Source organism: Dermacentor silvarum, chromosome 3, assembly GCF_013339745.2.
Source record: "Dermacentor silvarum isolate Dsil-2018 chromosome 3, BIME_Dsil_1.4, whole genome shotgun sequence".
Classification (NCBI taxonomy): domain Eukaryota; kingdom Metazoa; phylum Arthropoda; class Arachnida; order Ixodida; family Ixodidae; genus Dermacentor; species Dermacentor silvarum.
In genome coordinates, this window is record NC_051156.1 from 108,136,206 (window position 1) to 108,151,167 (window position 14,962).

The following is a 14,962-nucleotide window of genomic DNA, read 5'->3' on the forward strand; positions in this document are numbered from 1 at the left end:
AACCACCCAGACACCTTATGCCTCATTCTGTTTTTTTTTTACTCAGAACTTCCCATTACCCCCCTCAGCTGTTCATGGAGTGAGATAAGTGTAACTTTTATATTATGAACCTCAGTTTAATGAGAACTGCAGTGTAACAAACTTTTTATTGCGATAGCAATTATGTATATAGACACTCGGAGCGAATTTGCGCACTTAGTGTTGCTATCGCCGTGGGGCTCTGCATATATTTAGGTATATGTATTCTATATGCTTATCCATGCCCTATATACGGGTTATATTGCTACACTATTAAATCACTAAAGTTGCTCGTACCAGGTCTTTCTTTCATGACTAAATTATTCGTCGTAATGTTGAGAATGGCAACCCACAAACAAATCTCATGAAACAACATTCATAGCGCATGCCTTTTGTGTTATGGTGTGTCACACCATACTGTGTGACATCTATACTCCACAACTTGTGTTGGGAGAGGAGGGAAGCGGTTATTTGAATCGCTTTAGTTTTCGGTCGTTCTTTAAAGGGACCCTGAAACGATTTTGACGATTTTTGAGTCATTAGAGTAGGTCCTTCTGATCATTAATTGACGCATCTAAGCGTTCCATGTAAAGTGCAGAATTTATTATAAGTAGGGCTCCGTGTTTTCAAATCAATTCGAAAAAATCGGATAAACACTTGCGAGCAAAATCTTTGAAAATTCGGATTTATCCGATAAACTCTGATTTTAACGGCCAATATGACCCGGTTCTTTTCTATATAGAAAGGGCATGTTCTAAGCAGTCGGCCGGTTTGGCCGATATAAACTTTACCTCACGTCAACAGTATCTCGTAGACCACGCCCATCACACATTTAACAAAGGGCTTGTCGCGCACGGAGCGAGAGACGTATGACCGCTCAACGACTGTCGCAGACCTTCATGGATACTACGCTGCTGTCGCTGAAAAGTGGAGACAGACAGTTGAGAGGAACCTTTTCGATGCACTCCAGTACACCAGTGAATCGTTTTGGTATAGTGTTGAAATTGTGAATCTAAATGTGAAGCATGAGTTACCTTGCGCGTTCGAAACCTATGAGCCAATTTTTAAAATAGTGTTTTTTGAAACTGACGACATGAGCCAACTTGTGAGTGATTTTGCGAACTATCGGAGGTAATTAATCAGTAACATTGTTGAACCCCTGTCACTTTGGAGACTTCACGCTGTCCAGTGGCCAGTGCTTTCTCGCTGTGCGCGGAGTCTTCTAGCGCAGATGTTGAAAGGGCATTTTCCAAGCTGAGAATTATCAACAGAAAGGAGCGTGCTTCCATCAGTGACAGCAACCTCATAAAGTATGATTGCGTCTATTACAACAAGCTTTAAGGTTGTAATACGCCCAAACGTAGGTGTTTTGTGTTGAAGTATCTGTGCTTTTGTGTGTATGTGTTTGTGCATTCAAACCTTCCAAACAACAAAAATACGCTTCATCTGTTCTGATATTTTCGTGTTCAGATATCATTTCATCTATGGTTTTGGAGTATTGGGAATAATGCCCAATTAAGTCCGAATTTTGGAGAATTGGGGATTTACGAGAAATAAATTCCGAATTTCCGCCAGAAAATAAACTCCAAAAAACACCCTCAGAATTTCAAGAAAAATAAACTCTGAAAACACAACGCTCTAATTATAAGGTTTTAAAAAGGTACATCGCTACCGATCGCAGCACGCCAATCGGCTGAGTTTTCAGCCGCCCCTGACCAAGTGACGCGATTTGACAATATTACATCAGTAGGGCGAGCTATCCGATTGGCGGCCCAGAGCACGTCATCGATAATGTTTCCAACATTATGGTGAACAAATGTTATTTGTAATAGTTTAGATGTTAGTCAATTTGTTTCTATAAAAAGAAAGTAACAGAAAGACAATGCACAAGGACATGTATCACTACACTAAAAGCACTTCCAGCCCACAGCAAGTGTTGTCTGCTTGTGTTACAACGTGCTCCATGTTGACGAGAGCTGCGCTGTCAGTGTTGGTCTCATTCTTTCTTTTCACGAGCACCATGGTTCGCCCTTGTTGCGTTGTGGGCTTCAAACGTAGCGATTGGTGACATGTCCAGCTGCGACATCGTGCCCCTCTGCAAGGCAGCAGATGAGTGGAGTGGCTGCAGCGCATCGGACTGTCAGCATCCAAGTGGCACCAGCATCTACGCGTTTGGGGCCATCACTTCACGCCAAAGGATTATTACCACAATAGAGTTTAGCGTGTCCGGCATGTGTCAAGTATTCGGGTAAACGCAAGCGCAAGTGTAATGGGACATTTTACGTAATGAACGGAGGCGCAAATGTTAACTGCTTGCACACTGCAACCACCTGGGTGCACAAAGCTCAACCAAACACAGAGCTAATATAGCAGTAACCAAGTGTATTCTACTTTGCTGCTGGCACAAATTTTTGGCAGGAACGTAATCTTGAACACATTGTCTTTTTATATATTTAAAATGTTTTGCACTTGGTTACAGCAATATTAGCTCTGTATTTGGCTGGTTAAGCTCTACACCACCACATGGCTGGACCGTGCATGCCGCTTAGGCTGCTCACGTACGTCTACGAAGCTTCTTCATCACAGCGGTATGGAGGGGCTTTAGTTTACACCTCTGCCTCTCCATCAAAACACCCAGCTCGCCTGTGGTTACCGGAATACCAGACATGCTCGGTGCTGCGACAGAATGCTCGCAACGCACTCTGCTTGATCGCTCTCGCTGGGGATAGACGGCCAGGGGGCTAGCGGAGAGGTTGGAGAGCCTTCGTGCGCTGGCTCCAAGACCATCGGAAGTAGACGACATGACGGCACATCATGACGTAGAGCCAGCGAAGGCGGAGCTTAGCCCCGATCACTCGGCGAACGAGTTGAGGAGAAAATGCATGGCTAGGGAGGAGGGTAACTTGTAATTGTCCATAGCTCTCTTAAAGGGACACTAAAGAGAAACGGGAAGTTCAGTTGGAATAAAAGAGGGACCTTCAGGAATTTATGCAGTTTTTGTTGGGTGCAAAAATATGAGTTATTAGTGGAGAAATTCGTAAACAAAGACCGAATATCGCTTCCTCAATTTCTCTCACCCCAGATTTGGCGCTGAAGCAGTGTTGTCACGAATTTCATTGCTCTCAGCGAATCAGAGGGCGCCATGATACGTCACCGCTTGCGTAAACGGCCTAGGCGCTCGTTCCATCATAGGCTACATGGCCGCTGCGTTTGCGTTCGCTGCGACTTTTGCTAAGGTGTTCTATGGCCGCGATGGATACGGTTGCTGACGCTAAACCTTGCAACGAAGAGCTCGCCAGGGAAGCAGCACTGCATTTGAGCGACTTCAGTGAAACGGAGCACGAAATGATCCTCCGTGCTCGCGCGGTAGGTGTTTCTGTGTACGATCATGGTGAGCAGCCGGCCACGTCGACGGAAAGCGAAGCCTCGTTTTTGTCGACTGAAGGTGACGCAGCCGTTCCGCCAGGCGACGATGTTCCCTCAAAACAAGCGTAGAAAGTTGTGCGCGTACTCGGTATGGTTTTTTCGTGTCTTTTTTTAATGACAATCAGCACTCACTGAGCTGCCAGTTTGCTGCTACAGGGGCATCAGTAGGGGATTTGATGAAGGCAACATTGATGGGACAGCTGCTCGAGAAAGGACTGGCCTCTGGGGCACTCCAAGATACTTTCCGAAAGCAGGATTATATGCATAATCCGAGGGCAAGAAATGCAGAGAGCACACCATCGCTTTCTCTGGCTCTTTTGCCGTTTTATCATCGGCAGAGCACTGAGCCATTGCGAACGCCGGGGCTCATCGCACGGCACCACATGAAAGGATACAGTTGAGCCAACACTGCCGCTGCCCCTGAGCAAGCGCCTTGCGCCATTGATACAGCCCTCAACACTACACACACAAGGCATTTTCTGGCTGTTTCCCGCGAAGTCAACATTTTTCGAGCCACGCAACCAAACACTGCAATACTGTAGAGCAGAACAGGCGCGCGCGATGATGCATGGAGCAAAAACGAAAATACGAAACTATCATGACCGCATGTACCGCCACGCCATTTTTTCTTATTACTTATTTAATTTTGTGCTAAACTTGTACGTCCTCGCTTGAAACGGCTTAAAAATTTGGCAAATGCTGTTTATGTACGTTTAAGGTGTATTTCATTTTGCGTTTTATTAACAGCGATAAATCGCTCTCGACCAATTGCGGCCGGACTGCGTTTGTGATCTCTGACGTAACGAATGTGTAGTGCAGGAAGTTTGAAAGGGGCGTCAGCATCCAACCTTCAGTTTTTCGCTATTTTCTCGCTTATTAAACCTCTGTTCGCAGTAAGAATGGTATGTCTGTGATCGTGATAGAATAATCTACCATTAAAGCTGAACTTCCGGTTTCTCTTTAGTGTCCCTTTAATCTGCGATGCTTCACTTAAATTGTGATGCGAATGTTTTGCTGTAGCTGTATCCTATGCGTCTACAAAATTTGTCCGAACCGTTTCAGGGACCTTTTAATACCGATGCAACACAGGCACTTTTGATCGCGATCAAGCCTGATCCAGATAAAATTTTTCGATTGCGATCAAGAATGATTGCAGCTGCATGGTTCAACAATCCAGAACGAGTTTGTTCAGCAGCATGATTCCAGCAGCATTTGACCTGCAATCACGATAGACTGGATCCGGATTGTGCAAAATTGTATAGATGGAAGTTCCCGTGTAAAAGCAGCCAATCCGGATGGGGCTCGATCTCGATTAAAATTGCCTGTGGGCCAGGGGTATAAATTTGTGATGTGTTTTGGAACCACAGGTACGTCACACTCGTGCCCTGCGATGCGACAGTGAAAGGTTCTCTCTGTACTTGTGAGGCAGCTTTTCACGCGAGTCTCTTCACGCTTTTCTAGTCTTCGACGAATTCGTTGCGTCTTTCTTCATTTCTCTTTTTAGTATGGTGATCGCATCCCATCATGCCACTCGCTGCACTTGCACGAAGCTGCCACTGCTGGCGGCGCTCGGTTGTAGCGACTAGCTGAGGCTATGGGTCCTAGTGTCCCCTTTAATAATGGACCCCGGGTGCACGCGAGAGCCCCTTCAACTGACTGCGAGACACGGATAAAAATTTGCCATGTGAAAGCGGACAAGCGTGACTTACTTGACTTTTCCAACAACATCAAGGGTGCACGCTTGTCGCTTCTCTTTTTTGTTTTTGCACTACCTGCTCCGCAATATATTTAATTTCACGGACGAGTGTCAGCGCTTCGTGTTTTCGAGGCTGTTGTGGCATTGAACGGCAGGCTAGTGCAAACAAATGCATAGGAGACATAATATTGCAGCCTGTACTGCCTGCCATGTTGAGATCGAAATAACCGAAGTTTGAGCCCATAGAAATGCATGGGCACCAGCCAGGACCTTTGGTCTGGATTGAATTAACGGAAAAATTGAATGAACCGAAGTTGAATTTGCGGAAGTATATTGTATTCGGGTGTGTTTGTTTGGTGTTACAGTGTTGCAGTGTGGTGAGGTTGATTTTCTGTTTACCCACAGCTGTTCCTTTTGTGTTTTCTGCCCAGGGTGCCTTCAGCAGGCTAGATCCCGATGGTCGCTTCTCCAAGGAAGCCATGAAGGGTGCCATAGAGAGGCAAGGGGAAATACCTGAAGTTGTCAATTTGGCCACGTACCTGGTCAGCGATTACTCCAGTTGGCTGACAGGAGAGGTAAGCTGGCACACTAGTATGACGTAAGAACTGGGCTGCAGGAAAGAATGAGGCGATTTAATTTGAACCCACAACGCTTCATAGACACCTTCTTTAGATAGCAAATATGGATCTCAAGGGCCATAGTTTTGCTGGTGGAAAGCAAAAATACATCATAGGTGTCACCCCTGGCACTTTGGGCGGCCAATCCCATCATCCAGCCACCAAGCCAAGCGACATGAAAAGTCAAAATGGCCGCTCGGGCTGGGGCGGGGTGGCAGTTCGCAACGTATGATGCGGGAACGGTCCCACAGTTACGACGCAACAGTTGGGTTACCAATGCATTGGGTTCTATGGGAGCTGTGCCAGGACCTGTCGAAAACGACGTAACAGCCAGGAAAACGCAGCACCCGGGAATGTAACAGTGGGGTTCTACTGTATAGTGAGAACTTCTCCAGCAAAGTTGGAAAGCAGCGTGGAAGAGTCCTGATGGTGGAGCAACAGGTCACTGAGCACGTAAGCCCACGACCTTTGCGACACGACCCAATGAAGAGATATTAGTACACTTAAATCTCGTTATAACGAAGTCGAACGGGCGCCGAATTTTTTTCGTTATAACCATTAGTTCATTATAACCACTGACTGATTATTATACGGCTAATTATTGTATGCGATGGTGTACTCACTACAGGTAATTCATCGCGGAGGTATTAGCTCCCGTCGCAGCCGAGTTGCTGTGTCTACAGTAAAGTGCTAATCGAAAAACTGGGATAAAACACAAAAACACAAGAGCTGATTTTATTGCGCTCGACGCTAGCCGCGTAGCCTTTCATGTCGATGGCGCAAAATAGTCTGTGATGCTTCACTGCTGCATCTTCCTCAAGCGAAGGACGGCCTTCTCAGCAGCAGCTGCTATCTCGAGACCATCTTCGCCGTCTTCGTACCCGCCAAAGTCTCTGGCTTTTGTCTGGAGTAGTGCCCCACTCACGGGCAAATTAGCAGCCCGTGCATCCAAAAACCACTTGAACAGTGCCTCTAACACTGCTTCAAAGGCAGGAGACTGAAGCTTCTTCCGCGTACCTTTTACGCCACATGCAACAACGCCAGTGATGACTTCCTTGCTGCTGAGAATTGTAGAATGTGTGCTCGGCGCGATGCCGAAGTCCTTAGCCACTTGCGTTTTCTTCGTCTCTGATGCAACAGCTCTATTTATGGCTACCTTTTGATCCAGAGCGATAACTCTCCGTTTTTGTTTTGAGCAGCTGCTACCGTCAGCCATTTTCCTGTCGTGTAACCGACAACACGGCATAAAAAGCAAACGGGCTGACCGACCTACGTCCGCTTCCGAAACAAAGCAAACGAGTGTGCACAGCATGCTAACAGAAATTGGGCTTGGCCAGCTTGGCTTGGCTAGCTTGGTCAGCTTGGCTTGGCTTGGGGCGTTGCCGGTGCAGCGCAGCCGTGGGAGATTTAAACTGGTACATTAAGAGGCCCACAAAGCGCTGCACATTTTAAGAAATCAGTATTTTGTGTGCAAAGCGGGCGGTTAATTGTCATTTTGGAACGAAAATTTTTCGTTATATCCCTTGATCAGTAAAAAACTTTTTCGTTAAAATAAAATTTTAAACACATGGGTTTCTATCGGGACTTTCAAGGGGAATTAAGATTCTTTCGTTATATCCAATATTTTGTTATAAACCGTTTCGCTATAATGGGATTTGAGTGTACTATTAAATTTTGCTATCCTCCAGCGGCTCAAAGACCACGAAGCAGCAAGATCATGGTGGCGTAAGAAAGCCGAAGTGATGCATCCCATTCCTTTATTGTTGTTCTTTCATCCCTGAATAAAGGGGTGGTTCTCTACCGGCTCTGCTTCCTCGGTCTTCAACGAAAAGCTGCCACTGTCTTAGGACTGTCCGTGTAGAACGGGTTGAACCAGCCTCGTATCATTGAGGCTGTTTTTTTTTAACTCTGTTCCTTTGATCCCCTTTGAGACATCACTATACAATGCAGGCCACAGCAAACAGCATGAGGCATGGCAGGTTTAGGAATAATAAAAACTTGACACACCATACGAATACAAGTAACAAAAAAAAAGTATTGATTTGAAGCAGCTGTAATAGACCTGGCATTACTCCCAGTACCACCCCAGTAGAGGGAAAAGGAGTTTAGGGTGAATGAAGGATGTAACTACTTTTTAATTATGGCTTTTATCAGTAATATCAGTTAACCTACATTTCTTGCATCATCAGCATGATTAAAAACACACTGCACCAGGACAGGCTGGGAATTTGAAATTATTTGTGAATTTCAACCGCAGTGTTGACTTAACACCAGAACTCTGAGAAATATTTTGTGTACGGGGATTAAGTTTACGGGGATTAAATTTACTATTTCACGTGCAGTCTATTAAAAATCAGTGAACCATTCGAGAGGTTGCCTGATACATAAATCTTAACTTCTAAAACAGTGAAAGAAGGTAATTCATGCTAGAAGCACACATACAGTAGAATCTTGCTAAACTAAATTGAACTGAATTCTGGGGTTTGATGTGCCACAACCATAATTTGTTTATGAGGCACGCTGCAGTGGAGGACTCTGGATTAATTTCGACCACTAGGGGATCTCTAACATGCCCCCAATGCACAGGACACGGGCATTTTTGCATTTCGCCCCCATCGAAATGCGGCCGCTGTGGCTGGGATTGGATCCTGCGACCTTGTGCTTAGCAGCGCAGCACCATAGCTGCTAAGCCACCACGGCGGGTAACCTTGGTTAAGGGGCATTGCCGCTTGCACAGACCACACTTGCGGTTGGTTGATTTTTCTTAACCCTTTCAGGTGTCGATGAATTGTGTTTACTGAAAACTTACTTTCACCGCATTTCTTGCAGATTCAGAATCATAAAAAGCGTATAGCTGCAGAATACATTGAGAATTTTGAATACTTTAGTGAGTTTTGTCAAGTTTACAGAACATATACAGTAAAAGCTCGATGATACGATCACGGCTAATACGAATTTCCCGATGATACGAATTTTTCTGTGGTCCCGGCCGAGCCCCAATACTTTGCAACGTGCTAGAGAACGGTTGCTACGAATCGATTTCCGGCCTGCATCGGTTGATACGAATAAACGCCGCCCCACCGACGGCCGCGAAAGAGAACAGCGCGCAGTCACGCGCTTTCTCCCGTTCTCTTTTGGTGCGGAGGCGCGGACGCGGCGCCGGACAGCGCGGACTCCGCAACTGGGCGCGAAGAGTTTGAAGCGGTGGCGCTTTTGTACTTTTCCTCCTTTTCGGCGGTCGCCCATCGGACGGAGTGGCTGCTGGGCTTCGGGCCACGTTCTTTGTGTTTGCGCCATTTTACCTAGTCACAGCGAGCTATGTCTACCGAGATAGGATTGTTTACCGAGATAGAAGGACATTAGAGACTTTTTCTTCAAGAAATAAATGCTTTTTACGTACATGTGCCTGAGTGTGCTCACCTCTGACTCTTTAATTTAGCTACAGTCGAAATTAGTTAATTCGAACACGCTTATTTCGAACATACCGCGCAGTGCGACAATGCTCTTAGCAGCGCGCCAAATCACGCGGCGGCGCCTCCGACCGGCATTGCTCCGACACCGCCGTAGAGCAAAAGCTCAGGAGAGACCCCTCAATGCCGCGCGCGAAGGAACGGGAAAAAAAAAAAAGAAGCCGCGGCGGAAATTTCACCCTCTCTCAAATTGCAAGGTCGCCGTTTCTGCATCGCGCCAAAACAAGTGTGTACGTGCCGACTAGTGTGTTCTAGACAACCGTATTCTAGCACACACTAGTGCCGACGTCTCAGCCACGCGGATAAAATGGCAGTGAACCCTTCTCTATGCTTCCTCTATTTTCTAGTCACATGTTGACTTTGCACGCTGCGGCAGCAGCGCAGAGGGAAGCAGCGGCGGAGGCGCAGTCGGGCCAACGAAACTGCCCACGCCCGCAAATGCTCGCTTCCCGATAACGGCAGAAAACGAAACTTCAGGGAGCGGCTAAAATAAGCTGGCGCCAGCACGGCGGCGGGCGCGCACGGAGATGTGCGCACGGAGTCAAAGGTGCAGAAAGCTACGAGGGAGTTGAGAGGGAGGGAGGGAGGGAAGGAGGGTGAGGGGAGCCACAGAAGCGGCGGAGTTGACGGGGCCAAATTCGCTTCCCAGCCACCCTCCTCCCTCACCTTCGACGGTCTCCGCGCGCACCCATGTGCCGCGCCGCCCGCTCCCTGAAGCTTCGTTTTCTGCCGTTATCGGGAAGCGACCGTTAGCCGGCCTGGGCAGTTTCGTGGCCCGCGCTTGCTATGCGCTTGCTCGCCGCAATATTTCATGACTCGCACCGTTCGTGCATCGTGCTATGGTGCACGAATACTTCAAAAATACGTCCTTTTAATTCGAACAAATTTTCGGGCCCCTTCGAGTTCAAATTAGCGAGATTCGACTATAGTTTTAATTGTTTCGATGATACGAATTTCGGCTAATACGAATACTTTTCGTGACCCCGTGAGATTCGTATCATCGAGCTTTCACTGTATATATATAGACCCCATGCGAAAACTCACTACAGGAACATTACAAATGAGAACATCAACTATTTCATGTCTAGCAGGCTTGAAAAGCTCTCATCCAGGCACAACTGAATGTGGTGGAGACAAGGGTGATATGGCCTCATTCCTTATTCTTGTGCCAGCACTGGTGCTCAGAGTGAATCTTAATTTCCCTTTTCTTTGTGCCAAAGGTACAAGACACGGAGAGTATCGTTTACTCTTGCTCATGACAGTCTCATTCACGGTTCAGGCATTTCTACGTGTTCCATTACATCACAAGCAATGTCCAGATTGCATCAAACTAAAGAAACTTTTTTCTAGACAACACCGTGCAAGAAAGTGCAACGAGCTGAGCAGAGTTTAGTGAGTGCTCGCTGCTCCAGTCGCACCTCTGGATGGAAGAACATGGTAGTACTTCTACAGTATAGACTACTTATATCGCAACCGCTTATAGTGCAGAACCGGATATAGTGCGGTCTTTTCAGACTCCCGTTAATTTTCGCATAGCACTCCATGTATACACGTATCGCTTATAGTGCAGTTGCGGGAAACGAAATACCGGTTACAGTGTGGCTGACTGAGAGTACGGAAGTCAGCGGAGACGGCGAACGCTTCCCTCAAATGGGCGCCCCAAGGAGTGCTTGTGGAAGAAAGAGAGAGGAAGTGGAGGAGAAGGGCACGTGGTGCGAACGAACAGCCAGTGAGGCTGAAACCAGAATCTTGAGTGCGAGTCGTGAAATATCACGGCGCGCATAGCGAGCGAGCGCCACGAAACTGCCAATGCCGGCCAACTTTCGCTTCACGGGCAGTAAACAAAACTTCAGGGAGCGGGCGGCGCCGGCACATCACGGCGAAGGGTGCACGCGGAGACCATGGAATGTGAGGGAGGAGGGCGGCAGGGAACCGGATTTCGCCTCGGCAACTCCGCCGCTTAGGTGGCTCCCCTCGCCCTCCCTCGTAGCTCCCTCACTTTCGACTGTCACCGTGCGCGCCCGCCGCTGTGCAAGCGCCGCCACTCCAAACGGCCCGGCGCCAGCTCCCCGAAGTTTCGTTTTCTGTCGTTATTGGGAAGCGGGCGTTTGCCGGCGTGGGGCAGTTTCGTTGGCCGGCCTGGGACAGCGCCGCTGCTTCCCTCTGGGCCGTAGCCGCAGCGTGCAAGGTCAACACAAGGCTAGAAAGTAGAAGAAGCATAAAGGAGAAAGAAGGGTTCACTGCCATTTTCTTACACGTGGCTACGGTAGCGTGGCTGAGACGTCGGCATGTACACGCATGTTCCGGCGCAATGCAGAATCGGCGACCTTGCCATTTGAGAAGGGGTGAAATTTATTTCCGCCGCGTTTTTTTTTTCCGTTCGCGCGCGACATTGAGGGGTCTCTCCTAAGCTTTTACTCTATGACAGTGCCGGAGCAATGCCGGTCGGAAGCAGCGCTGCGTGATTTGGTTATAATTAACGAGATTCGACTGTAAATTGAATGCAAACGTTCTAGCCGCATTTCTCGACTGTCGCATACGCGTGGCGGCTCGGTGCACATGTTTTGCATATGTGCGGGCCTTGAAAATTGTTGCTTTGGTTATAGTGCGGTACCGCTTATAGTGCGGATATTCGCAACTCCGGCGACTTACGTTATAAGCGGTCTACACTGTATTTTAAGCAGGAAGAAAAAGAATTTATTTGTGGTAATGCTCCGTCCGCATCGCCGTTTTGTGCACAGGAGGAATATGGTGGAATTTCTGTTCTACACAGGGAGTGGATAGAAAAAGCGAGGATGATGCACCAAGGAAGAGAGGAGGTTGGCGGTACTTGACCTGGCTGTCAGAAAATGTCATGCAGGGGCTTTAGTCACTTCTTCAGCTGTTCGTTATATTGTGCCTCACTGCTGCATTCAATAGCTCATTGTTAAATTCTGTGCATGCATCGTTGGCTGAACACCTAGAATGTCCAAATTTCTCTCTTGTCTGCAGGTTATTCGAATGGATGGGGGTCACCTAAACTACAATGCCAGTGTTTTCAACAGGCTTTCCGACGTACCGAAGGACCAGTGGAAAGCCATCGAGGCTGCCATCAGGAGTGCCAAGGGTTCATGATTATTCATGGTTTGGCATGAGTTGAGTGAAATGTGCTCCTTAGGTATAAGGTCTGCTAAGGTCTTTTTTTTTTATTGAACTCTACATACTTGGTGACAGCCTAGGAATTGAGTACAAGCTCCAGCCGCAAAATAGCATTGTGGTTGCCTTTTGCGTCTCTGTGCTTTGAAACATAATTCCCGAGAGATGCCAATATTGAACGACGTTTGCCTCCGCTCTGGCAACATAGAAACAAGCGAATGTGGTTTGTTGGCGCTTGTGCGCGAATTCTGTTTGAGTCGGAAAGCAGTGTATTTGAAACTGCATTCTTGGGCTGTCACCAACTTTTGTTCTTGCGTCAAATTGAAAAAAAGTTGCTGCAATTTAAAAACTTGGCAGGAGTTAGGCTGCATACCTATGAAGGAAACAACCTTAAGTAAAGCAAGAGCCTTTTTTAGCCCAATTATGACATGTTCATTTGTGATAGAAAGAGAGCGAGAAAGAGGGCAAGAAAGATTTTGCATTGCCTAAGACTGACTGGTTTGGGGAAAGTCATGGCCAATGGTGGTTTACTGGCAGCCACGTGTTCGGTACTTTGAATTTAGGGTATTATTTACATTCAGTAATTTGTAGAACAGAGCCTGGGCTGAGCCTTACTTTTATGTATCTGACATGCAGGAAACTATGGTTCTGTTTTGTTATTCTCTAATGCAGAGCTAGTATAAACTCTGTTCAAAAGTTGTAACTTTAACCTTTTTATAGCTGTTGCTGTTGGTACTCTTTGTCTACTTCGTTTAACAATGGGGGGTTTCAAACAACGGGAACTTGTTGTGCCTTATCTAGAGCTATATTTTTTATAGAAATAAAAAAAATGTATTTCTACTGCTGGCTGCATTCTGTCCTTTATTTTAGCATGGGCTGCTGTGACCTTATTTACTGGGTGTAACTTGGCGCTACTATAAACCCACAAGGAAAAGTAGGCTGTCGGACTAAGGTCCTTGGTGAAAGGAACCTCCCCCCACTCTTCATCATCATCATCATCATCAGCCTATATTTATGTCCACTGCAGGACGAAGGCCTCTCCCTGCGATCTCCAATTACCCCTGTCTTGCGCTAGCGTATTCCAACTTGCGCCTGCGAATTTCCCAACTTCATCATCCCACCTGGTTTTCTGCCGTCCTCGATTGCGCTTCCCTTCTCTTGGTATCCATTCTGTAGCCCTAATGGTCCACCGGTCCACCGCTCTTATTGGTCACTAAAATGTTGCAAGTTTTTTTCCCCCCGTAGTGATCATATCTCCAACTCAGCACTATCGGCGGTGTGCCGATTTCGATTTTAACTGACAATGATGGCCAATCAAGGTTGCCAGATGTGGTTGTGCTAAGCAACTTGTTGCAATGCAGCACGCGAAAGACAATAAGGTTAGCTACTATTCGTGTGTTCCATTCCTGTGTTTGTGGCCTAAATAAATCTGGCGTGCGTGCCCTTGTTCTAGGTCAGGGATTCTCGAGTACGCTCATCCCAGGGAACCCTGCTAAGCTCCATAAAGTGCCCCCCAAATTAACCGAATGTTGAATTATCGAGGGTATCAAGAAAACAATAAACAAATGCTTAACTACGTTTACACGCTTTTATTTACTCAATGAATCATCAAATCTTGTTTCTATTTAGCACAAGACTAGTGCGGAAGCTGAAATTCTCATCGCATGACTGATTAGCACTAGCAGCGGCGAAGGCCTCGCGACATCCCTCGCGGCGCGCGTCTTCATCTGAGACGCGCTTTGCACCAACGGGCGCACATACCGATTATTTTTTCGCCACTCAGCTGCTTGCCAACAAATTGTCCGTCCATCACGATGTAGCCGGTGCTCTTCATCTTCAACAGCTTTGCACTGAGTCATAGCGAAACTACTGCTTGCCGCAACTGCTGCGGACGAAACCGCGGCCGCTATCGATGTAATCATAGATGGTGACCTTGCCTGTCAGAAGGCAGGCGGCTGATGCACGCACCAAGTCAAAACGAAACTGCCGTTCGCTGCAAGAAGTGCGGACGAAACTGCGGTCGCTATCGACGCTGCCATGGGAGGCGACTACGCAGTTCTGAAGGCACGCAGCCGACGCGAGCACCGAGTGACAACGAAACTACTATTTTCCACAACCGCTGCGGACAAAACTGCGGTGGTTATCAACGCGATCATAGATGGCGACTACGCACTTATGGAGGCACGCGGGAAGCCGCCAACGCGGTGTTACGCGCGGCGATAAATGGAAGAATAAAGGCTTTAAACGCACAATTAGGCACGAAGCGCTCCGGCGTTGCTGTCAGTCACGTCCCGCGTACAATTGCCGCTGAGGACCACGGCGATGCGGGCTGCGCCACTTTGTTTTGGTTGGGCACTAACGCCGTTCTTGCTCTTCTGCGGCGTGCATTTGCGGTGCTCTGCACATTTTTTTCCCCCTCCAACGTTACATCAGTCTGCACGCTATCGGTACCTACCCTATCTACAAATAGGAGACAAATATTGTAACTGCCCCCTGGCGGACCAAGATCACACCTTGTGGGGATGCCAAATAAACCCTCCCCCGAGAGAACTCTTTAGGCGAGCTCCTTCACACGAAGAGTGGGAGATAAAGACAAAAAC

At 47.5% G+C, this 14,962-nt stretch overlaps 1 protein-coding gene across 2 annotated transcripts in view; it reads left to right on the forward strand.

Moving 5' to 3' along the window:
- The window catches only part of LOC119445674 (2,4-dienoyl-CoA reductase [(3E)-enoyl-CoA-producing], mitochondrial), a 33,867-nt gene extending 20,656 nt beyond the window's left edge, over window positions 1-13,211 (forward strand). For both annotated transcript variants that reach the window (XM_037709956.2, XM_049663506.1), the window contains exons 7-8: window positions 5,572-5,715; window positions 12,219-13,211. In XM_037709956.2, the coding sequence (XP_037565884.1) occupies window positions 5,572-5,715; window positions 12,219-12,341 (267 nt within the window). In that variant the 3' untranslated portion in view covers window positions 12,342-13,211. The remainder of the gene's footprint in view (window positions 1-5,571; window positions 5,716-12,218) is intronic.
- The last annotated feature ends 1,751 nt before the right edge of the window (window positions 13,212-14,962 follow it).